Source organism: Notechis scutatus, chromosome 3, assembly GCF_049901735.1.
Source record: "Notechis scutatus isolate UNSWTSFEM ecotype Mainland chromosome 3, rNotScu1.2, whole genome shotgun sequence".
NCBI classification, from domain to species: domain Eukaryota; kingdom Metazoa; phylum Chordata; class Lepidosauria; order Squamata; family Elapidae; genus Notechis; species Notechis scutatus.
This window is the reverse complement of record NC_142011.1, coordinates 108599345-108624314: the sequence shown is the minus strand read 5'-3', so window position 1 is coordinate 108624314 and position 24970 is coordinate 108599345. Positions and strand designations below refer to the sequence as shown.

The window sequence follows — 24970 nt, the reverse complement described above, 5'->3', positions numbered from 1 at the left end:
ATTATATATTTATTTCACCCAAAAGGGGAGTATGTTAGGTATAACATTGATACCAAATATGGTTTGGGTGAATAAATATATAAAACTTAGATATCATGGTTTAAGTGCTTATCACTTTAAGCACAATGCAGCAGGCAATTAGCCGATTAAGGGTGCGGTTAGAAGTTACTATATAAGGAAGCATTAGAAGCTGGAAAGCTTACTGTGATCTGCTTGCTTGCTGGCTGTAACTGTGTGCTACTGTAACTGTGTCTTGCTGCGACTAACTGAGATTACTGACTGTGAGTGCCTGAGACTGAACTGTTATTGTTTGCTACTGTTTGCTGAATATCCAGCGTTTGTTTCTCTGGAGAGTGAAACCGGAGGAGGAGAAGATATCTTTATCGGCTGATAAAGATATTGCAAGGACTCTTAACTTGGACTATACTAGTGAGTCTTACTGGATGGAAATACTGTGAATGAATTAATGGACTGAATGACAATGCTTAAACTCTAACTGGATTAAAAACTATTTAAACTACAAACAGTGTTTGTGTTCAGTGTGTGTATACTCTGGGGCCCTTCCGCTCTCGTTTGGCTGCCTGGCTTGACTACTGCTGCAATACTCTGCTAGGGGTTAATTCCTCAAACCCTAACAAGCTTCATCATATAGACCCTGAATGTAATGCATGTGTGGTCCAGCCTGCTGTATTGCTTCTGCTGTGAAGCACCCAATTTAGAACATAGAGAACATAGAGTAATAGAGTTGGAAGGGACCTCAGAGGTCTTCTAGTCCAACTCCCTGCTAGAGCAGGAGACCTTATATCATTTCACATAAATAGTTGTCCCATCTCTTTTTGAAAGCCTCCAGTGATGGAGCACCCACATCTTCTGAAGGCAAACTATTCCATTGGTTGATTGGTCTCACTCTTAGGAAATTTCTCCTTAGTCCTAGGTTGCTTCTCTCTTTAGTTAGTTTCCATCCATTGTTTCTTGTTGTGCCTTTGGAAAATAGACGGATCCCCCCGTTTTTGTAGGAGCCCCTCAAATATTGGAACAAGGCTATTTTATTGTGCGTTGGGGAGATGTTTGGCAAAATTGATTAAATGGAAAAATGGGCATGGTTGAATTTGCTTTTTAAATCCTGTCAGCACTTCCTCTAGATAAAAAGTGAAAGATCATTGTAGGGCTGGGGCAACTTTTGCACTGTCAGTTTGAAACAACCTCAAAATTTCCAGTGGAAAGAGCACATAAAAGAGGCATGGTTGACTTTCCTACCTTTCTGTAGTTGACTAGATTGTGCCAGTTTGATGAAAAGTGGATGTCTCAGTTCTCTTCTCCTTGAGATCCTCTGCTTTTTGCACCCTGGTGCCTCCACCTTTCGGTCTTAATGTAGCTGCCTAATGATTTCTGCTGCCATTGCCTGTAAGTCACATGGACGAGTTTACCTCCATTCTGGAGAACTGGTAGTGGAAATGTTGAGTAGTTCAGAGAACCGGCAAATACCACCTCTGACTGGAGATTTTACAGTATCCTTCCCCTGCCAGGCCCACCAAGCCACATCCACAGAACCGGTAGTAAAAAAAATTGAATCCCACCACTGCACATAACCCTGACATGTGAAACAGGTAAGAATTTCACAGGCTTTGCCATCATTTAAAATAAACCAAAAAGTAGAGAAAAATAAATTGGATAAAAATGAAATAAATGCAATAGTGTAAGGCATGGGACAAGGCAGTCAGCGCCCCTTCTCCTTTAGAAGGACATCATTCTCACAAATGATTTATTTATTTTGTTAGATCCTGCCTTTATTACTTTATAAGGAACTCAAAGTGGAGAACCTACCTTGTCCTTGCAAACTTCCTTCCTCCTCTTAGTTTCCCCACAACCACAATCTAAGAAGTAGTTTGGGCTGGGAGAGAGTGACTGGTTAGTCAGCCATTTTTTTCAAGCCTAAAATGGGACTAGAACTCAGAGTCTCTTGGTTTCTAGGCCAGTACCTTAACTACTACTTTGTTTAAAGAGGAGGAAGGAATGTCAAAATAACATGTAAGAATTGCATGCAAAAACAGAACTTCCGGTTTGTCGGCTTCATGAGGCGGCAGGGATTTGCGACTGCGCGATCCCTCGCCGCGCTAGCCGTTTTGGTGCTCCGATCCGGACGGGTTCGAGCTAGGCTACCCTGCAGGGTAGCTGAAGATAGGGGATCCGGGAAGGGGTTTGGGGTGTTGCAGACCCCTCCCGGCCGGCAGAACCCCTTTTCCCAAGACAGTGCAGCGGCGGTCTGCAATGGCCACCACAAAGAAGCTGGCAGCCGGGTAAGAATGCGCAGGAGGAAGTGGAGAAAGCTTTTGAAAAGAGAAAGTTTTTCTTGGTCCCGGGACTCTAAGATATACTTAACAAAACTCCTGGAAATTATGGCTTTCTGAATGATACCTTCTAGAAGAGAAAATAAGCGGCAGCTTGGTGGTGCTGAAAGGAAAGTTTACTCTCCTTCTCTACAGATTTAATAAGTGGATATTAAGAAACCTATTTTTTTAAGGTAAAAACTGGCTTTAAGTGATAAGTGAGAAGGGAGAGGACTAAAAAAATATTTGTGTGCTAAGACTGTTGGAGGAGATGCCTTAAGGATTTGAAGACTGAAATATATTGCAATAAGACTTTAAGAAACAGATTTGTACTTTCTTTTTTCTGATTGATACTACCCCAGGAAGAGAAAGTGAGAACTTTGCCTTGGCTTGGACTGATTGATAACTTTGGGACTGTTTTTTTTTTTTTTGAAATATCTTGGTTGTTGTAGGAAGAAAGAAGGGGAAAAGAAAAGAAAAGATTTATAATGGCTTTTTCTGTTGAGGAACTGAGAAAAGAATATGAGCAAACAAAAAAAATGGTGGAGATGCTGTGAGGGAAGCCTTCCTTTTCTTAGAAATGGCGCTTGCTAACTATCAACAAACATTACAGCAGATGAAGACAGCAGAAGAAGAAGAAGGAGAGGAAGAAGCCATCTTTAATGAATTTCAGAATTTAACCAAGAAAGAAGGAAGAGGGAAAGGAAGAGAAATGAAGGACTTAAGATCTAAAAAACATTTAAGAAGGGAAAAAATAAGGTGCAAAATCAACATAATGATAGTAAACAAAAGGAAAAGGAACACAACAGAGAAGGGAAGCCAGTAAGGCAGAGGCTAGAAGAATTTGGGGTAGAAAGGTTTGGTGGGGAAGAAAGGAAGGAAAATGGTGGAGAAAAGCTACAAAGTTTTGAAATTAGATGGGAAAAAGGAATCTTTTAGGGATAAAGGGTAAAGTATAAATTCTTTAAAAAGGTTTTGCAAGGTACATAAGATGATATTGTAGCATTGTATTAGAAATAGAAAATTAAAATGGTTTAAGAGTTGATAAAAGATTAAAATGTTGAAATGTTTAGTAATGATTGATTTTAAATTTAATAATATTAAAGGGAAGGTTTAGAATATTGAGTTTTAATTAAAGAGTTTAATAAGATTATGATATTGATGTTATTATAAAATTTTTATTATAGCATTTGTTTTTGGAAAAGACAATGGGAATGTTATAAGATTCAACATTTAGATTTACTGTTTAACTATGTATTTAATTATTTTGGATTTATTATTTAGATAGAATGTACCAAGCAGAATCGGATTGGGTACTGGGTGTTATTTTAAATGTTAATTTGATTAATTTAGAGGGGAGACAGAAAGGCATCATACTCTGATTAGTGATTTCAGGAGAAATTCTTTTTTTTTTATTATAAGGGACAATAAAGAATGGACAAAAGATATAAATGTAATGATTCAAATTAAGATGGATTAATTAAAATAGAATTAAGAAGAGTGAAATGTGTGGAGAAGTTAATATAGAAGATTTAGAATGGTAGATAAAATAAGTAATGATATGTAAGATGAGCATGAATATAATTGAAGTTCATGAAGAGAGAGATATCTGGGGCCAAGTTACTTTCCTAAAAGATTTTTTTTTGTTTTCTTTATGTTATATGTGTTGTGTGTTTATGTTTTTGGGAGAATTAGTGGAACCTTGCAGAAGTATAGAATGGGAATGATGGTGGTCAAGTCAGAAAGAAATAGATGAAACAATAATAATGAAACTGAATAAGAGTAAAGAGAGGTAAAGAGAAACTGGATAAGAGGTTTTTGTATGCTTTATGGAAATGGTTTAAAATAGAATTAAGGTTTTATCTGACTTGTTAAATTTATAATGGAAAAAGGTTTAAGTATGTAATGGTTAATGATGATTTGTTTGTTTTTGAAAAAATTAATAAAACTTGGTTTTAAAAAAAAACAAGAATTGCATGCAAAAACAAGGTTGGAGGAAACAAACTTGTAAAGCTGGAAACATCACAGTTAATATTTCAGAATAATCCCATAGAATGATGCAAAAGACAAAAGAGAAGTTTTGGCAAATTACAATCTGAGATGGACCTGTTAGTAGGAAAGGAGACTAGAATGAGTACTAATGCTCTGCAAGATGCCTCAAACCTGAAGTCAAGATGTTTGTTATTTATTTGCACAAGGCAAACATTTTTTTATTTTAAAACTACTCCACAAGTGAGGTGAGCGACTGGGTGTGACAAGGAGTGGCTGTGAGAGAAGGGGCCAGGTGTGGCCAGGCGTGGCGAGGAGAGGCTAGGCAAGGAGAGGCTGGGCGAGGAGAGGTACCCTTCAACATGAATGATGTTAAGTTGGCCACGGCCACCAGTCACATGACCACCCAGCCACGCCTACCCAGCCAGTCATTAGGGCAGAGAACCAGTTGTTAAATTATTTGAATCCCATCACTGGTTTGTATGGATTATACTGTATTTGAAATCAGCTTGCTAGATTTATTTTATTTTTGATTGCATATTCTCTTCAGTTAGCAAATACTTACAAAAGTGGGATATTGTTATCAGTAATAATGCATGGTCCTTGCTGGTGCCTGAAGAAAACATTAGATTTATATCCAGTGCACTTATACCTTTATGCCTTCTTTTTCTAACAAGCATATTCATTGCAAATGCAAATGCAGTTTGAAACAGACAGCTTTGGATCTGATATCCAACATACTGGAGTCAGATCATTGTTTTAAAGCAAAAGTTTGCAATTGTCTCTACTATGCTATGAATATGACTAATGCTTTTCTTTCTTTCTTTCTTTCTTTCTTTCTTTCTTTCTTTCTTTCTTTCTTTCTTTCTTTCTTTCTTTCTTTCTTTCTTTCTTTCTTTCTTTCTTTCTTTCTTCATTTTTCTTAGATACAGCTATGTACAACAATTCTGGAGCCCTACCTGAATCTTCAGTGACTCCCACTATCTATGGTATGTATGTTGCTATGTTGGGGTCTCTTTTAAAAAAAAAAAGTTTTTATTTTTTAAGACAAACATATACAAACAAAACATAAAAACAAAACCATCTTCCATTTTATATACATACAGTGTGTCAGTTGGTTACAAATCTTTTGTGCTATCCTTTTGTAGTCATTACTCCCAGTTTATATCAATTTTCACATTGTCAAACTAACATGCTTATATATTTATCTGTTATTAATCATCCATGACTAAACTATTTATTCCATCATTTTATAAGAAATATTCAAAATTTTGTTTTAAAATTTATATACTTTCATCCAATGGTTATATATGTCTATATTATATTTTATACAAATTTTCTTTATATGCAGTTGACATTGTATTCCCTTCTAGCATTGTTTCAGTGTCTTTAGGTATCTGGGGTAAATTCACTTTCTGTAAATACTGCTTAACTTTTTCTTCTTGAATATTCTCTTGAAAATACAATTTTCCACAGTAATCTTGTATAATTTTTTTTCTTCTCTTTATTTCCATAGCAAGCTTGGCCTTGATCATCTATTAATTGACTAATCCTTCTTGATTCTCTTTCCTTTCTCAGTTTATAGGCTAGCCATCTGCCTGGTTTGTTTGCATCTTCAAAGTAATTCTGTTTAGCATTTTTAATTTTTTGTGCTAGTTCCTCTTTTTCCATTAGTCCCATTTTATGTTTAATTATATCCATTTTATTTTTAATGTCTTTTTTTGTGGGGACTACTGTAGGTCTTCTTCCAGTCTTTTATAATCATCCTCCAATGTTTTGAAAATCTTTTTCTGTTTTATATTTCTTTTCCTTGTATAGTCTATTATCAAGCCTCTTGTGTAGGCCTTAATCGTGTCCCAGAGATTCTGTAAAGATGTATCCTCTTTTCTATTTTCTTTAAAAAAGAAAACAAGTTCTTTCTCTATTTTCTGTTTAAAGTCTTTTTCTTTTAATATTGTGTTTTATTTAGAGTCCATGTAGATCTCCTCTTATATCCTTTCCAAATCACTGTCACAGGATTATGGTCTGCCCAGGTGCTTGTTTCTATTTCAATCTCTTGTATGTTAGCCAGTAATTCTGCTGACATCCGTATCATGTCTATTGTAGACCATGATACATGCCTGTTTGAGTAAAAAGTGTATTGCTTACTTTCCACATTTCTCTCTCTCCATGCATCTTTTAAGTTAAATTCTTCTGTTATTCGAAAGAAAGATTTTGGTAGTATCTTTCTAACTTTCTTTGTTGATTTCTGTGTTTCATAGTCCAACCGATCATTAATTATTCCATTAAGATCTCCCATCATACAAATATTAACATAGTCCAGTTAAATTATTTTCATATGTAATTTCCTGTAAAATTCTTCTTGATCATCATTCGGACCATAAATTGCAATTAAAAGTGTTTTAACATTATTGTCCATTATTTCCACCATCAAAATCCTTCCATCGTCATCTGTGTAAATTAGTTCTGCCAAAATTGTATGTTTAATATACAATACCACACCCCTTTTTTTAGACTGTGCCAGCGATGTAAATAATTTCCCTAATTTTTTTTGTTTCAATATATATTCATGTTGTTTTTTGATATGTACTTCTTGTAGGCAAATTATATCAAATTTTAATTTCTCTAATTTGTGAAATACTTTCTTTCTTTCTTTCTGGTAGGCAAATTAAGTCCATTTATGTCAATCGTAATCAATTTTCTTTCATCCATGTTAGGCTTTGTGTGTGTGGAGGTTTATTGCTCTAGTAAATCTTAATTCTCATTGCTCTCTGGGTACACTACCTACTGCACCTTCCTCTTTTTCTTTTTCAATTACTGCTATACACTCCTCCTGGAATTCAATTAATGACTCTTCCTTTCTTGCTTCTTCCTCCTTTCCTCTAAGATATTCTAAGTAGAATAACTCAGCTTTTTCAACTGTGTCAATTCTGTGTCTTTGTTCCTGCCAGGTGAACAAGAGTCCTTCTGGCATCAACCATCTGTAGTTTACTCCTCTTTTAAGTAACTCTTTGGTCAAAAATAAGTATTCTCTTCTCATCTCTCTTACTCTTCTTGGTACCTGTTTCAGTACCACAATTTCTTTGTCTTTATACTTTAATGTTTTCTCTCTTGCCACCTGCAGTATCTATGTCTTGATGATCTTTTTAGTAAATCTGATGTAAACTTCTCTTGGTAGTCTGTTTCTCATTGCATATCTTGTATAGACCCAAAACACTTCATCCATCCCATCCATCATTTTCTCTTTGGTTATCTCTAATGCTTCTGCCAGCATTTCTGTCATTATTTCAGCAAGATTTTCACCTTTTCCTTCTTCTACATTTTGAAATCTTAAGTAGAATTCCCATCCTAATGGTTCACACATGCCCTTCTTGACATCGCTCAATCGAGTATCAATATCTCCAATTTTCTTGTCCCTTTGTATATCTTCTTCAATTTTTTGGAATCTGTCTTCATATTTCATTATCATCTGTTGAATATTTTCTCCTTTTTCATCTGTCTTTTCAGTTCTTTGCTCAATATTCTCCATTCTCTTTTCAATCTTCTGAATTCCTTGCATAATTATCTGTAATGTCAGCTCCTTCTCTTTCTCCTGTTCTAAGATTGTCTGTATTGACCATTGTCCTCCAGATGGTGAAGAGGCTATTGGTATTGAGGAAGCTGGGGCTGTTGTCTTTCTGCTCATCTTGTAGTACTTATCTGTGAAGAAAGAAAGAGAAAAAAGAGAAAAGGAAAAAGGAAAAAAAAAGAGCACAGGCAGGCAATTGCCACTCCAAAAAATAAGGGAAAAAAGTATTCAGGCACTTGTATACCTTAATCCAATTATTTATCTTAGTAAGAAGGAGAAAAAGAAGAGAGCAAAAAAGAATAAAAAAATTACATTCTAGTTCCTGGAATAAAAAGTTGAAATCCAAATATAAAAATCTGACTGGAGGGGGAGTAAAAAGGGAAGTGAAAAGTAACAAACAGTTCTAATGTAAAACCAGCCACTGCCACTAAATATCCACAGCTCTTTAATAAATCAACTCAAAGTTTTTAATTCCAGTATTTTCAAGGTCACTTCATTCTTCTTTCTTTCAACTTCAACTCCAGACTCTAGTTATCTATAGTTTCACAGATAGGCACCTGTGTAAACAATCTGCCATGCTCATCCCACTATCTTTTCCAGTGCAAAGCTCAGAGTCCTTGAGTATAGCACAAATACATAAACAAATGGAAGAAAAAAGAAACAATATATCCAAGCCTCTAGATGGTAGTGCTACTTTTTTTCCCTTCACTTTCACTCCCCCCTCATGTATCCAGTGCCAGGAACAAAAAGAGAAAATGAAATCCTTCCTTTAAAAAAAAAAAAAGTAAATCTCAAATCAAAAAGAAGAGTCTTAATCAAAACAGGCTTTCAAAAAAATTGTTAAGAAAATAAAAGCAAAAATAGAAAATTTAAAAGAGACCAGTCCAGTTTGAAAGTAAGAAGCTTTGCCTAATTCAAAGTTCCAATAAAAAGGGGAAAATAACTTTCACTTTAACTAGCTTAATTTCGCTGCTTAAACTCTTTTCTCTTCACTTTTAATTTCACTTTAAAACTTTCAGGGTGTTCTCTTCAAAAAATAATAAGTAAAAATTCATCTCACCAAACTGACACACTTTCTTTCAATCTCTTCTGTTCTGGAGCTGTCCCAGCTTCAGCAGCTTGAATGGCTGCCTCTCCGCTGCCAGCAAAAGGGCTTTTCCTGGATCAACCAGGGACTTTGCGATGTCCATTGGATCGACAGGACGTGCCCTTATCGATCACCGTCTCTACGGGACGGTTTAGGTCTGTCGGGACCGTCCAGCAGTGAAGATATCGACTGAGATCTTGGAGAATCAAGATTGTGCATTACACCGCTGCGACACCAGCTCCACCCTCCCTCTGTTGGGGTCTCTAAGCAAATATTCATAAATGTATTTTTATTGAGTGCCACAAAAATTGTATGTGTGTGTTTATATACAGAATCCAACCCCCGCCCCCATAGCAGGATTCTTCTGGCCAGAGTGGATGCTATTGGAGGTGAAAGGGAATATTTTTCTAAATTGGAAATATTTTTCTAAATTTGGAATTTGGTATGTCCTCCTTGGCAGCCCTTTTTCAGAAGCACTCATAGCACTTTCTTAGTATATGGTATGCTATATGTTCTGACTTGTGGTTATAACAATCAATGAACTTTCTTACATTTCCAACATTCAGTACCAGCCTCAAAAGGTGTTCACCTCTCTTGTGTTAGCTTGATACGTGCAACATTGCAGGAAAAATAATTAGTTGTCCAGGCTATCTTTTCAATGGTACTTAAGAGATATTCCCAGATTCAATGTCATTGAGACACTGAAGGTGCAATTATTTAGTGTGCATGTTTGTGTATAAAACTAAATAATAAAAGGGTAATGTTTATAAAACCAGAAAAAAACTTAACAAAATAAAAATAGAACAATGTCCATGTATTAAAGAAGTACAGATATGAAAACATACAAACTTACAAGGGTTTTTTTTAAATCAAAAAAGGAATTTCTCATTCTTATTTCTGGATTCCAACTTTTTAAATCCTTGTCATTTAGGTTCTCAAAACCTTTTTCTTTACCACCTTCAGTCTTTCACTTCTATTTTGCTTCTGTTCTTTACTATTTCTGATGCCTTCAGTAGTAACTTTCCACACCTCTGTAAGGAAATACATCTTTCTCTTGAGAACCCTTCCTGCAGTGAAAGGTTTATAGCCCTTAGACAGAGGTTTTCTACTACTGATAGGTAAATAAAATATCAAATACTTAACAAATTAAATGTAAAGAAACAGCACAGTGTTATAGAGATAGTTTACAAATCTATTTCCTTCAATTGTGACATCATACAGTACATTCCTAGGATTAAGGAGAGACTAACTTTCTCCATGCCGCCTGGGCCTGCCTCCAGCATGACAAATGATTTAGTTGCTGAGAAAAGAATCTGAAACAAAATGGAGGAGGGTGGTTTAGCATCTTTTCCCAGGACTGAAATTGAGGAGGGAAGTCATGTGTTTTTCATGCAGCTCCTTTGTATACCTCCATTTTATTCCTGGAAGATAGAATTGTTCAAATTAAAAAAAACCACAGTAAAACATAGACAACCCATAAAAGATTTCAAAATTTAATAATAAAAGGTCTTTTTGGTGCCAAATGAATAACAAAGGTTCAATCCTTGAGGGAAATCTTCCAGTGCTAAACTAAAACAACAAAACTTTTAACTGCAATGATCGCTGCCATTATCTTCAAAATCTAGTAGCCAGATAAGGGTCTCCAGACATTATCTTGGGAATCAGATTGGTGCAATACTTACAGCATCAGGATAAAAACTGGAAGATTGTGAATTCTAATCCCACCTTACGCACAAAACCAGTTGCATGACCATGGGCCAGTCACTTTCTCTCAGCCCTAGGAAGGAGATACTGGCAGATTACTTCTGAAAAACCTTGCCAGGAAAACTGCAGTTGTCAAGGAGTCAAAAATTGACTCAAAGGCACACACTTCCCCACTAAAAAAAAATATCTTAATTTTAGGGCAATTTTATGTAGTAAAGCATGGTTTGTCAAGTGCCTTGGCCCCAATTGCTTCTGGATTTAAAAAATAAAAATAGTACCTGAAATTATGCTTCAAACAATGAACATAAAAATGAACATTTTGAAAGATACTGTTCTGTTTTTAGATCATCATTAATACTAACACCAGCACTCTGTTAGCATGATTAGACTAATTTAGATATTCATGAAAGTCTCGTTATGCTTGGTGGGTTATCCAGCTGTTATTTATGTGATAGATTGGGTACAGTAATTGTCATCTATTTAATTCAAAAAATCACATTAAAAAACTGTTATCATGGTAAGAGAAAATCGTATCTTTCTAGTTAATAAATGATTTATTATATATTATTATTATGTGGTGGCGGTGACACAGCAGTTAGAATGCCATATTGCATGCTAAATTTGCTGATTTCCGGTTACCAGCAGTTTGGCAGTTTGAATCTCACCAGGCTCAAGGTTGACTCAACCTTCCAGCCTTCCAAGGTCGGTAAAATGAGGACCCAGATTGTTAGGGACAATATGCTGACTCTGTAAACTGCTTAGAGAGGGCTGTAAAGCACTGTGAAGCAGTATATAAATCTAAGTGCTATTACTATTATTTATTTAATTTATAATATAAATTGTATAATTCTATAGCCACCCACCTCCCATGAAAGAGAAATGTTATCAATGACTGATGAGAAATTGCAATATTCTTATGACAGAAAGACTTGCTTCAAAATAGGTAAACAACTAATGGTAATTTGGAGGAAGAAAGGAATGGAATCCCACAAGGATTGGCAGCTAGTTGGCTATCCTGTCTTTGTTTTTATCATTTCACCTAAAATGTATGCTACACAATTATCCTTGTCTCTTCTACAGATCCTACTCTCAAAGTAGATGACAGCAACACTCGCATCTTAATTGGCTGTTTAGTGGCCATCATCTTTATCCTTGTGGCTATCATTGTAATCATTCTGTGGAGGCAGTTTTGGCAGAAGATGTTAGAAAAGGTAAGATTACAGGCAGATGCTAGGTATGTCCATATCATAAATGAGGTTAATGTCTGGTTTAATGGCTAGAACTCAATACATATTAATATTATTGAAATTGGCTAATGACATTAACTTTTGGTCTAAAGGTCATTAATACAAATTGGGAAGTGTGTGGCTATGTGCAAGCATGTGCATGCTCATGCATACTTTTTATGTACACATAAGTTCCTCGTGCACCCAAAGAATCTTGATATAATTGTGACTTTGAGTGACTATGTGCTATTAAGTTATTTTTGATTCTGCCCTTCCCTGTTCCGTTCTATCTACATAAATTGATAAGTATATGGATAAAATACTGCACAAAAAGAATTTTGATGCAATTCTGTGATCTATGATCTCTAGAACTATTATATTTATTATACTTATTAAGCTTTTGTCAGCCTCTGCTGAGATTGTCAGAGTATTAAACTACCATTACAGAGATCTAAGCCTTTATATATCATTAATCAATTTAGCCCTTGCATGTGTAATAGGCAGGGGTGGGATCCGACAGGGTTAACTACCAGTTCAGTGATTTACGAGGTTCGGTGATTTACGATGTGCTTCCCTGCATGCTGCCGGCACGCGCCTGTAAATCGTCATCAGCATGCTGCGTGCAGAGAAGCAGCCTTTGAAAAAGCCCTTTTTTCCTGCTTTTTTAACTGCAGCTGTGCCTCGAACGGCAGCTGAAGTTGAAAAAATAAACTACCATTACAGAGATCTAAGCCTTTATATATCATTAATCAATTTAGCCCTTGCATGCATAATAGAATCGAAACTGATTTATAATGATAAGATTGGAAGAATATTAATTGTAGAGGTGGTTATACAAAACAAAAAGATCTTACTAGTAGTGATATACGCCCCCAATACAAATCACAATGAGTTCTATAAAACTCTATATGCAAAATTAATACAATTAGGCAACCCTATGATCTGCATAATTGGTGAATTTAATGCAATTTCTAACAATAAACAGTGATCAAATATATATATATATATAAAACGAAATACATTGCCTAAATGTTTTTTAGATATGGCTGAGGAACTAGATTTAGTAGATGCATGGAGGAAATTGAATCCAGAAGTGACCCAGTTTACCTTCTACTCCAATCTACATAAATCCTGGTCAAGGTTAAATATGGCATGGATGAATAATGATCTACTCAAGGATATAAAAAATATAGAAATATTAACCAACACTTGGGCAGATTATAACCCATTGCAAATAACTTGGAAAATTCAAACTTACAAGAAAGCTCGGTGGATACTTAACCCACAACTACTGAAAGAAAAAGGATACACTCAAAAAATTAAGGAAGAATTAGAGATATTTTTTAAGTTTAATAAAAAACAAGATACCTCGTTGCAAATTCTTTGGGGCACAATGAAGGGGTATATCGATAGCCTATACAGCCAACAGAAACAAAGAAAAGTGGAAGAAACAAAACTTGTTAATAAAAAGACTAAAGGCTTTAGAAGATAAATTAATGAAAGCCCCAGGGGACAAACAAATTAAAAATGACTTGATATTACTTAAACATGAATTGAATATATTAGACCAGGAAGATTTAATTAAGACAATGCTATACACAAAACAAAATTACTTTGAATACGCAAACAAACCCAGAAGATGGTTAGCGTATAAACTGAAAAAAGAAAACCAAAAAAGAATTATATACCAATTGCAAGATAATAATGGGATATTAGAGATGGAATTGGAGAAAAAGAAAACAATTGCAAGAGACTATTTCGAGAATTTATATAACCAAGAAGAAATAGATGCAAACAAATTAGAGGAATATTTGAAAGAAAGCACATTACAGCCATTAACGGAAGATAAAAGGAAGATATTAAATAAGGAAATAACTTTAGATGAGTTAAAAGAAGTGATTAAAAGACAAAAAAGTAATAAAACTCCAGGCCCAGATGGGTTGCCAAGCGAATTATACAAAGAGATTGGAGAACCACTAGAAAATTTGTTCCTAGAGATTTGCAATGAGGTATTATTAGAGGCAAGAGTCCCGGAATCGTGGAAAGAGGCCCATATTATATTGATCCCTAAAGAGGGTGCAGATGCCACCCAGGTAAAAAATTACAGACCAATATCTCTTTTAAACACAGATTACAAAATTTTTATGAGTGTGATGGCAGAAAGACTGAAGCTAATTCTTAATGAAAGAATTCACCCTGACCAGAATGGATTCCTTCCCATAAAACAGATTAGAAATACAAGAATGATAATTGATATATTAGAATACTATGAAACACACCCAGGAAGCCAAGTTGCTCTTGTCTTCCTGGATGCACAAAAGACATTTGACAACCTAAACTGGGAATTTATGAAACCCCAGATAAACTTGATGAAATTCAGGGATAACTTCGCAAAGATGTTAGATTCGATTTATTTAACTCAGAAAGCAAGGGTAATGATAAATGGAGAATTTACCAATCCTTTTGAAATAAAAAAGGGTGTCAGGCAGGGATGCCCATTGTCGCCTCTGCTTTTTATTACAATATTAGAAACATTACTGGACAGAATTAGAATGAATGAGGAAATTAAAGGTACTAAGATTAAAAGACAAGAATATAAATTACAGGCATTTGCTGATGATGTGGTTGTTATTATAGAGGATCCAATAGAGTCAGGACCAACCTTATTAAAAGAAATTGATAAATTCGGTAAACTAGCAGGGTTGAAAATCAATAAAGAAAAAAACAAAATGTTAGTTAAAAATATAATAAATAATAAACAAAAAGAACTAGAAGAAATAATGGGATTACAAATTGTCAATAAGATTAAATATTTAGGTATATGGTTAAGACCCAAAACAATAACTTTGAAAGAAGACAATTATGTTAAACTATTACAACAAATAGGAAGAGATTTGGAGATATGGAACAAAATGCAGATTTCTTTATTAGGCAGAATTGCCATAATTAAAATGAATGTTCTACCCAAATTGCTTTATTTATTCCAAACAATCCCTATATTATTGGATAAATCATTTTTCAAAGAATTGAATAAAATTACTATGAAATTCATTTGGGCAGGCAAGAAGTCATGAATTAAGAAAATTTATTTACCAGACAATAAAAGCAGAGGTGGCTTTGGTCTCCCTGACTGGGAGACCTATTATAAAGCAGCAATGTTAATGTGGATAAAGGATTGGATTAAATTGGAAACAAAAGAATTCTAACATTAGAAGGATAAAGCTTACAAATAGGGTGGCATGCCTTCTTGTAGAACCTGAGTAGTAAAAGTCACTCATACTTTCAGAGACATACTTTACGCAAATCTTTGATAAAAACCTGGGCTGATATTAGGGAAAACCATTATATTAAAGTTCCGTTATGGTTGTCAACAATGGAAGCAATGTTCCACCCTAATACAATGGACATCAGTAAAAAGCTCAAATATCACCAAATTTTAGACAAAGAAGGAAAGCTCAAATTGACCCAAGAGTTAGAAAACCCAAAAATAATGATTGATCATTGGTCCTGTTTCCAAATAGCAATAAGATATGAGAAAGATTTAAAAGAATTCGGAATAGAATCAAAGAGCACTAAAATTGATAAGATACTTTTGGGCCCAGATAAAAATATTATATCCAAATTATGTAATTATCTATTGGAATATGAATTAGCTGAGGAAATTGTGAAAGGACCAATGATAGCGTGGGCAAGAAATTTCAGCCATAATATCGACTTAGAAGACTGGGAAGAAATCTGGCAGAGAAATTTTACAATAACTAAACCTGTGTCTTATAAAGAGAACTTATATAAAATGATATATAGATGGCATCTAGCACCCTCCAGATTAGCAAAAATATATCCAACATCCAATCCAACTTGTTGGAAATGCAAAGGGAATCATGGTACCTACTTCCATCTCTGGTGGACATGCCCAGTGGTCAAAATTTTTTGGATTAGAATCAAAACTTGATTAGAAGAAATTGTCCAGGGTGGATTGGAGTGGAACCTAATTTGTATCTTCTGGGTATCATTAAGGAAGGTTATCCCTCAAAAGTAAAATATTTGATTATCCATATCCTAACAGCGGCACATATTTCACACTGGCTCAATTCTGGTAATCACCTAATATACTACCAATACAATTTATTATTCAAAAAAATTGTGAATGTGCAGAAATGGAAAAACTCACATTAAAATTAAAAGGAAAAGAAGAGGCAGAATTTTACTCTATCTGGAATAAGTGCTATGATTGGCTAGAACGTAAAAAAAAACCAAAAAGGGGAATCAAGGGGGGAAAACAAATTTATGAAACAGATTATGACACATACAATAACAAACAGGAATTGTTAATGTTAGTCTTAGACTCCCTCGTTCTTTAAACAATCAATAGAAGGAATTTATCAGTAAAAATAAATAAGTATAATCCAACAACAAACATTAATAACAGAACATTATGTTTGATAGAACATAAATAACAGAGAACCTATAGGAAGCAAGAAATATCTGCCACATTATATAATTTAGGAAATATTTTACTCACTGTCAAATGTATTAAAGGAAAGTTTAATTAGTTTTAGCACAGAGATTATTGTGACATTTGTCTGTATGAATCTTTCTCTTTTGAGTTTGTATATTTGTATATTTTAATTTTTTGTATTCAGTAAAGTTTATTTTAAAATTTTAAAAAAATAAACTACCATTACAGAGATCTAAACCTTTATATATCATTAATCAATTTAGCCCTTGCATGCGTAATAGGCAGGAGTGGGATCCGACAGGGTTAACTACCAGTTCGGTGATTTACGAGGTTCGATGATTTACGATGTGCTTCCCTGCACGCTGCTAGCGTGCGCCTGTAAATCGTCATCAGTACGCTGCGTGCAGAGAAGCAGCCTTTGAAAAAGCCCTTTTTTCCTGCTTTTTAAACTGCAGCTGTGCCTCGAACAGCAGCTGAAGTTGAAAAAATCAGGAAATAAAGGTCAGGTAAGAGCCCAGGTGGGTGGGTGGGCAAAACCATCAGCAGACATAGAACCGGTTCTATGTCTGCTGCTCTTCAGAGCTATCGGTTCTACAGAGGTAGACAGAATCAGTAGAATCCCATCCCTGGTAATAGGCCCTTCCAACCACCTTCCACCTGTAATTAACTCTGTTGTTTTTGCTTCAGTCATGTTGGTTTCCAGCTTGGATTGCTTATCTCTATGACGTGATGTTAACCTGTCAGCTATTGCAATTTGTTGCTTTGCCCGTGACCTTGTGATTGGCCTGCATGGGCAAAGCAACAAATTGCAATAGTTGACAGGTTAACATCACCTCATAGAGATAAGCAATCCAAGCTGGAAAGCAACATGACTGAAGCAAAAACAACAGAGTTAATTACAGGTGGGAGGCGGTTTGAAGGGCCTATTACCAGGGATGGGATTCTACCAGTTCGCACCTATTTGGTAGAACCAGTTGTTAACATTCTAAGCAATTTGGAGAACTGGTTGTTAGAAGAAATTACTGACCTAATCCTGTAAGGAAGGCAGGAAGTAAATATTCTGGTGTTGCTTACAGAAACTGCCTCTCTGTTAACCCTTATTACATTCTTGGCAGGACTAGATTTCCTGTCTCTGGAACTTCTCTGGAGTTTTTTTCCCCTCCTTTGCTGATACTTTGTTTGTGTGGAGTGATCATTCAAAGTTACAATGGTACTGAAAAAAGTGACTGATGACCATTTTTCACACTTACAACTGTTGCAGCATCCCCACAGTCATGAGAGGCCAGGCGAGGAGATGCGTGCCTCAATGTGAGTTGGCCATGCCCAGCCAATAACATGCCCACCAAGCCATGCCCACCAACTAAGCCATGCCCACAGAACCGGTTGTTAAAAAATTTGAATCCCACCCCTGCCTATTACACATGCAAGGGCTAAACTGATTAATGATATATAAAGGCCTAGATCTCTGTAATAGTAGTTTAATACTCTGACAACGTCAGCAGAGGCTGACAAAAGCTTAGTAAGTATAATAAATATAATTTTAGTTCCAGAGATCGCAAGATGTCTGTTTCTTTTCTTACAAGTATACCTGGAACTCATATTTTTAGAATACTTGTATGTATGTATGTATGTATGTATGTATGTATGTATGTGTATATATGTGTATAATACACACACACACACACATACACACACACACACATACATATACACACACAAACATATTAAATATATCATCTAAAATTAATTGTAATAACTGAAGTAATTTTTTTGTCTTTTACATCATAATTTCTGTTTGCATGTATCCTACACATGTGAACAGAAGAGTACGCAAATATGAAACCTGTCCCATTAAAAACTCTGTACAATGGAAAGCTTCTAAGTTGTTTTACATATATATTACATAACAGAGATGCCACCTTATGTTAGAATCTGCTCTATAATATACTCTGTCATTATCAATTTATAGTGAATATGAGCATCACATGCATTTTCTTTTGATTTCTAGGCCTCTCGCCGGATGCTGGATGATGAAATGACTGTGAGTCTCTCTCTACCTAGCGAATCCAATATGTTTCACCACAGCAGCTCCACTCCATCCAGTGAACAAGAAACTAACTCCACTTATGACCGCATATTCCCCCTTGGAGTTGACTATCAAGAGCCATCACGATTGATCCGCAAGCTTCCTGAATTCATCCCAGGGGAAGACGAGGCAGGTCAGATTGGCAATAGGTGTAAAGAGACTATGAACAGATTCCCACATCTACTAGAAAAATCTAGAATAAGAAAGTGTGGTTTAATTTCAATTATCTGTGTTTGCCACTTGATGAGGCTGTTAACAATAGCTGGCTTATTCCTTTATGCTATATCATATACAGTAATTTGGCTCTCGAGAATAGAACTGTGAACAAAATTTGGTAAATTGATAATTGTTGCTGTATGTCAGTGACCCCAAACTTTCTAGTTCCACAGAGCAGTGATGTGGCAGAGGCATTGGTGGGGGGGAGGGGCTGGTTTCAACATGCCGCCTTGATCCTATGCATGTGCAATTAAAGCTTTGTGCATTCACCCACTACTTGTGTGGCCAGGTTCCCAAAGGGCTGCAGACTGGTACTGGTCCACAACCCAGGGGTTAGGGACCCCTACTCTATGTAAACATCTGTATGGATTGTGGAAAAGATACATTGGGATAATGTCATCCATGTTGCTCTCAGATCAAACTGATCACAAATGTGACAAATTAAAAAAAAATCAGCAATTTTTCTTGAGGTCAAATGTGAAATTCTCAGCTGCAATAGAGAAATACTATATTTTATCTATGTAAATAATATGCAATGTCAGGTTAGTGAAAGTTCCTTGATTATTTAGGCCAGTGGTGGGATTCAAAAAGTTTTACCACCAGTTCAGTGGGCATGGCTTGGTGGGCGTGCTTTGCATGCATGCACACACTTTGCGTGCGCACAGGCACCAAATACGCACTTTGCGCAGGCTCAGAGATGTTCCAATTCACCTCCTGCAAGCCTGCACTCTCCCAGTCGCTTCAGCAGCTGCCGCATGGCACTCTGCTGTACTGCACAAAGCAGCTGCACTTCAAAAGTAGAGGATAAAGGTGAGTATGGGAGCTCAAGCAGGCAGCTGCTCATTGCTGCTACCGGCTTGGCCAAACCGGGCTGAACTGGTCACCACTGTCTATCACCACTGATTTAGGCTAGATATTATGAGATTAAATGACTTGATGGCTGTTGCTCCCAACTGACACAATACTATCCACTTATCCTTCATTATCCCTGAAATTATATGGTGATGATAGAGCCCATCCTAGATTCTTATCCCATCGCCATTTTCTCTGTTCTGAGTTGGCCACAAGAGAAGCTGTTGTGATTATACACGTGCAGCATTACATAAGCATTACATCGAATCTTGTGGGTTGCTTATCCCTTTTCTATCTATCACCAGATGTAACTGGAAGAGAAACATGTGCCAATCACAGCACTGATGAGGCTGGACTGGAAGTTTCTTTTTATATTTATTCTAGGCTGTTTCATCTCTTTGCAGTCCATTCTGTTATACTCTGAGACAAATGATGTTTTTTTAAAAATATGAAAATGATGAAGAGAGATGAGTAACAAATCAGCACTTTTATTTTATTCTCTTGCCTTCCTTATGTTTTTTCCTGTCCATAGGTAACACATGTTGGCTTCCGGATTCCTATATATTTTGTTCAAAGGCACTGGGAAGGATTCCACTACTTTAGCTTTGTGCTAAACTGGTGTTTCTAACCTTACAAATCAAATACTGCTGGTTGAGTGGCCTATGCTATGGCACAGTTCTGAAAGACCACCATTTAAATTTGCAGTGATAAGACTAATGAATCAATGAAAGCTGTGGAAAGAAATCAAGCATGCAGCTAGAGCAGAGTTATCAAACCCCCACAAGGAGAATCACTGCTAAAAAAATGCAGTTCTATCACTCTTGTGCAAATCTGGATGGCCACAAGCTAAGCACTGCTGTGTCTCACTTTTTAGGAAGGCAATAGTCAAATGATGGCAGACAAGATTGACCAGGGACAAAAAGACATATTTCTTTATGTGTCTCTGACATCTGCTCATCTGCCTTGTCCTCTGATGTACTGGGTGATATATTTACTGCTGGTTTTGGATGCTATCAGCTTAAGGGAGTAGCAATACTTTAACGCTAGTAGAACTGAGGATCACTTAGGGCTGTCTCACTCATGAACTGGGGACAAGATGAAGACAATGTCACAGGACAACGGGGGATGTGGGGTGGGGAGGTACAGCCGTCAGGGTGTGTTTGATACGATGCAAGTGAGTCTAGAGTTGCAAAAGTAGCCCTGGAGCCATGGAAGGGGGGAGGGGGAATTAAACATAGAATATGGTTTTGTGTGTAGAGTTTACTTTCTTAAAAATAAAGCTTTTTAGAGTTACTTTTATTTTATTTTAGAACTGTTTTTAGCCTTTTCATATGTGCAAACATTGCTGAATTTCTGGAGGAAAAATAAAAAACATTCCAAGGTTTTGGGGTTGTTGGATTTTTTTTTGGAAAAGCATCTCCCATACCTGTTTCTAATTCTTTGAAAAAGATTCACTATCAGTAAAGTTGAATATATGGTAGCAAAAGTGGATTGTGATAGAAGAGCGATATGAACAACTAAAAAGCCCTGTCCTGGGTCATTTCTATCTTATAACAGATAATGTGAAGGTGCATAGAAGTGCCTCAAGTAAGAATGCTAACAGGGAAAAAAGAAATTCTTCAGATATCCAATCTCTAGATCAGGGTATCCAACTCACAGTCATGGCGGCATCACATGACATATCGGGACTTTTTCCCCCTTTGCTAAACCAGGCATGGGCGTGACCAGCATGTGATCCATCTGGCCAGTGGGTGACAGTCCTGCTCTAGTCTAGATGGTTCTGAGCTATCCAATTAAATGGAATGGTTGATTAAAACATATGATATTCATATCCATGTATAATTCCATATCCATTCATTAAGAAAACCAATATAAATGACATGAATTAAGAAAAAAAAACATTTAATTTGTGCAGTTAAAGCTAGTTATCAAATTCAGCTTTACTTGTTGAATAATTTAGAATCAGTTCAGCCCTATGTCTTAACTATAGCTCATAGTTAGCACTTAGAATTTTATATTGCTTCACGGGGCTTTACAGCAGTTTACAGTCAGCTTTATGCCCCAAACAATCTGGCTCCTCATTTTACCGACCTCAGAAGGATGGAAGGCCAAGTCAATCTTGAGCCAATGAGAATCGAACAATACTGCAATACTGCATTCTAGCCACTGCTCCACCTCAGCTCTTAGTCTGATTTATGTTTATTTTTCTCCATAGCTTACCTGGAGTTTCTTCTTTTGGCAGTCCTTTGTGTTCTGCAGCATCAGGCAGGCTGTCTCTCCAGAGTTCTCCTGTTCTCACTGTTAATTGTTCTTACTGTTCTCCTAACAGGGAGAACAATTAACCAGTGGAACAGCTTGCCTTCAGAAGTTGTGGGTGCTCCATCATTGGAGGCTTTTAAGAAGAGATTGGACAGCCACTTGTCTGGAATGGTATAGGGTCTCCTGCTCAAGCGGGGGGATTGGACTAGAAGACCTCCAAGGTCCCTTCCAACTCTGTTATTCTGTTATTCTGAGTTACCAGCCATCAAAGCTCAGGATCTTCTTCACTGATATTTTCTTGTCTCTAATCTTCTCTCCTCTTAGGCTGCAGTGGGATCACCAAGCCAACTCAACCAAATGGAGCTGAAGGGGTTCCCCATTATGCAGAAGCGGATATTGTGAACTTGCAGGGAGTCACAGGCAGCAACACCTATTCTGTCCCTGCAATCACCATGGACTTACTCTATGGCAAAGAGGTGGCTGTGGCTGAGTTCCCTAGGAAGCTGTTGACTTTCAAGGAGAAATTGGGAGAAGGACAGTTTGGGGAGGTGAGAACTTTCTCCATTGGTTCTTTACGGTAGATTTATCTTCAAAATCTGGGTGGAAATAAATAATAAAATTGATATAAAGTTTATGCTATAGCAATTCATTATTTCTTTGTTTTCAATCATTGTATACAGGTAGTCTTACAACAGTTCACTTAGTGACCATTTGAAATTACAACAGCACTGAATAAAAGTAACATATGACCATTTTTCACACTTATGATGGTTGCAGCATCCCCATGGTCACATGATTTACATCTGGATGCTTGACAACTGACTCATATTTATGATGGTTGCAGTATCCTGGAGCTGTGTGTATCCCCTTTTACAACCTTCTGACAAGCAAAGTCAATGGGGAAATCAGATTCACTTAACAACCATCTTACTAATTAGACAACTGTAGTCATTCACTTAACAAATCTGGCAACGGGGGGAAGAAGGTGGAGCCTCCTCGCTGACGGACCGTAGATAGTGACTCTCTGCGGCTATGGTCCATGCTCTTTTGTTGGAGAGCCCCGATCATTACGATTAGGGGTTGAAGCTGCCTTGGAGGGGCGGTGGAGTAAGGGGAAGCTGCAAGCCAGGTTGAGGGGAGCCGCATCTCCCCCTATGGGCTTGGTCTTTTTCCCCCCAAAGACGACTGCAGCGGTGGTTTAAAATGGCCACCCCGAAGAGGAGGACTCAGCTGGATTAAGATTTGTGCAGGAGGGAAGAAAGAGGTGGATAACATCTGAACCGGGACAACTGGGCAATACAACTAAACAAAAATACCCCGGAATTTTTAAGAAAAGAAAAGTGAGCTGCGAAATTACAAAGGGACAGGAAAAAAAATAAGAAAATATTTTTGACAGCTAAGCGGGGCTTCGAACCGGGAAAGGAAGAAGCTGGAACTAAAGATTTAACTAAATTGGACTAAAATATTTTGGGAATAAACAGGCATAAAATAAAGCTGGATTTAAGATTGTCAAAAAATAATAATAATAAAGTTTACAAATTGGAGACTGGACTGTGCTGGAATATTGAGGTTCGAAAAACCCTAAATAAAATAATAGGGGGAAAAGGTGAAGACTCTGTATAATGGAGAGTGCCACCTTTTGACAAAAACTTGAACTCAAACAAAATGGAAAACATCCTGTTTCTGAATGAACTTGTGTGGATATAACATTAAAGAAATATTGAAACAAAGTAAGAATCTTAGAAAGTGAAAGCAGAACCAGAATAAAGAAAAAAGCAAGGAAAGACTGACTGTGGGATTGATTGATGTTTTTGGTATAGACCCTCGGCTGGAATAACTGAGAACTTTAGAAAATTGAAAGAAGAAAGAAGGAAAATAAAAGTGTTTTTTTTTTTGTGGATTTTAATGATCATAAAATATAAGAGTGTGTAATGATGATATCTCTTCGGGAATTACAAATGGAACTTAAAAATATGAGATAATTACTACAGGAAAGAGACGAATCACTTTGCTCTGTGTTAGAAAAAATGGAAATGGCGATTGAAGAATGAGAAGAAAGAGCTTCAGAGGAGGAGGAGTCGACTCAAGGAGAAGACATTTTAAATAGACAATTAACACAAAGAACACTACAAAGAAGTGGGGAAAGAAGGAAGGTTAAAAAGTTGAGATTTAAGAAGGCAATCAAAGGGAATACCTGTGAAGTTGGGAAAGGCAGAAAGACCCAGCAGAAAAGGGGAAAGGAAGATATTAAGAAAGAGGGGGATATAAACTGGAATGAGAAAAGATATGGGGAAGAGAGGGGGAGGAGAAGCAGTAAGAAACAGGTGCATGAAATAAAGAAATACGGAAATAGTAAAATGTTGCAAAGAAATTGTTTTTTTCAGAGATAATGGTTGATGAATTAAAAAGGGGATTCTGCAGGGTGACAAGGGGTAATAAGAATATTTCTGCAATTAAAAATATTTAGAAAATAGGGTAATATAGATACTGATAACTCTTATTAAAAATCAAGGGGGGAAATATGCTGCGGAATCCAAATGAAAAGATGTAATGATTATTATTGTAACTTCTTAAAAATAATGGTTTATTGGGAATCAAGATGAGGGAATAAAGGTATATTTTAATCATTGAGGTGTCACACTCAAAGCACTAAAAGGAGGGAAACCTATACTTGTTTTTTTTTAGTGTTAAAATTTGTATTAATCTAGAATTTATAAAAAGAATGTGTAATGGAAAGGGAATATGACAGACTAAAGAACCAACTAAATTAATAAGTTAACATAGACTATTAAAAGCAAGGAGAGACATTGGTAACTTTTTTATTATTATTATCATTATTATTATTATTAGGCAAACACATATTGTTTATCTTTATTTTTAAAATAAATATTAAAGGATCGTATTTGAAATAATTGAAATGAAACAAAAAGATGTTTCAATTGAGATTAATGAAAGAGGCTAGAATTAATGTGTTTGTTTCTTTCCTTACTGAAAATGTGGAATGGAAAAGGTAATAATAGAATTATTATTACATGAATGTATGATTGCTGTCATATTTGTATGTAAAGGTGATGACCCAGAAATATGTTGTCCACTAAAAAGAGATTTTTGTTTTTAATGTGAAAAACTGAATAAAACTTGTCAAAAAAAAATGTGGCAACAAAAGTCATAAAATAGAGCAAAACTTACTTAACAAG

At 36.1% G+C, this 24970-nt stretch overlaps 1 protein-coding gene across 1 annotated transcript in view; it reads left to right on the top strand.

Moving 5' to 3' along the window:
- Positions 1-24970, top strand: part of DDR2 (discoidin domain receptor tyrosine kinase 2) — a 77979-nt gene that overhangs the window by 41980 nt on the left and 11029 nt on the right. Inside the window, exons 9-12 of the mRNA XM_087960925.1 lie at positions 5243-5305; positions 11756-11886; positions 18369-18579; positions 22098-22321. Coding sequence (XP_087817051.1) covers positions 5243-5305; positions 11756-11886; positions 18369-18579; positions 22098-22321 — 629 coding nt within the window. The remainder of the gene's footprint in view (positions 1-5242; positions 5306-11755; positions 11887-18368; positions 18580-22097; positions 22322-24970) is intronic.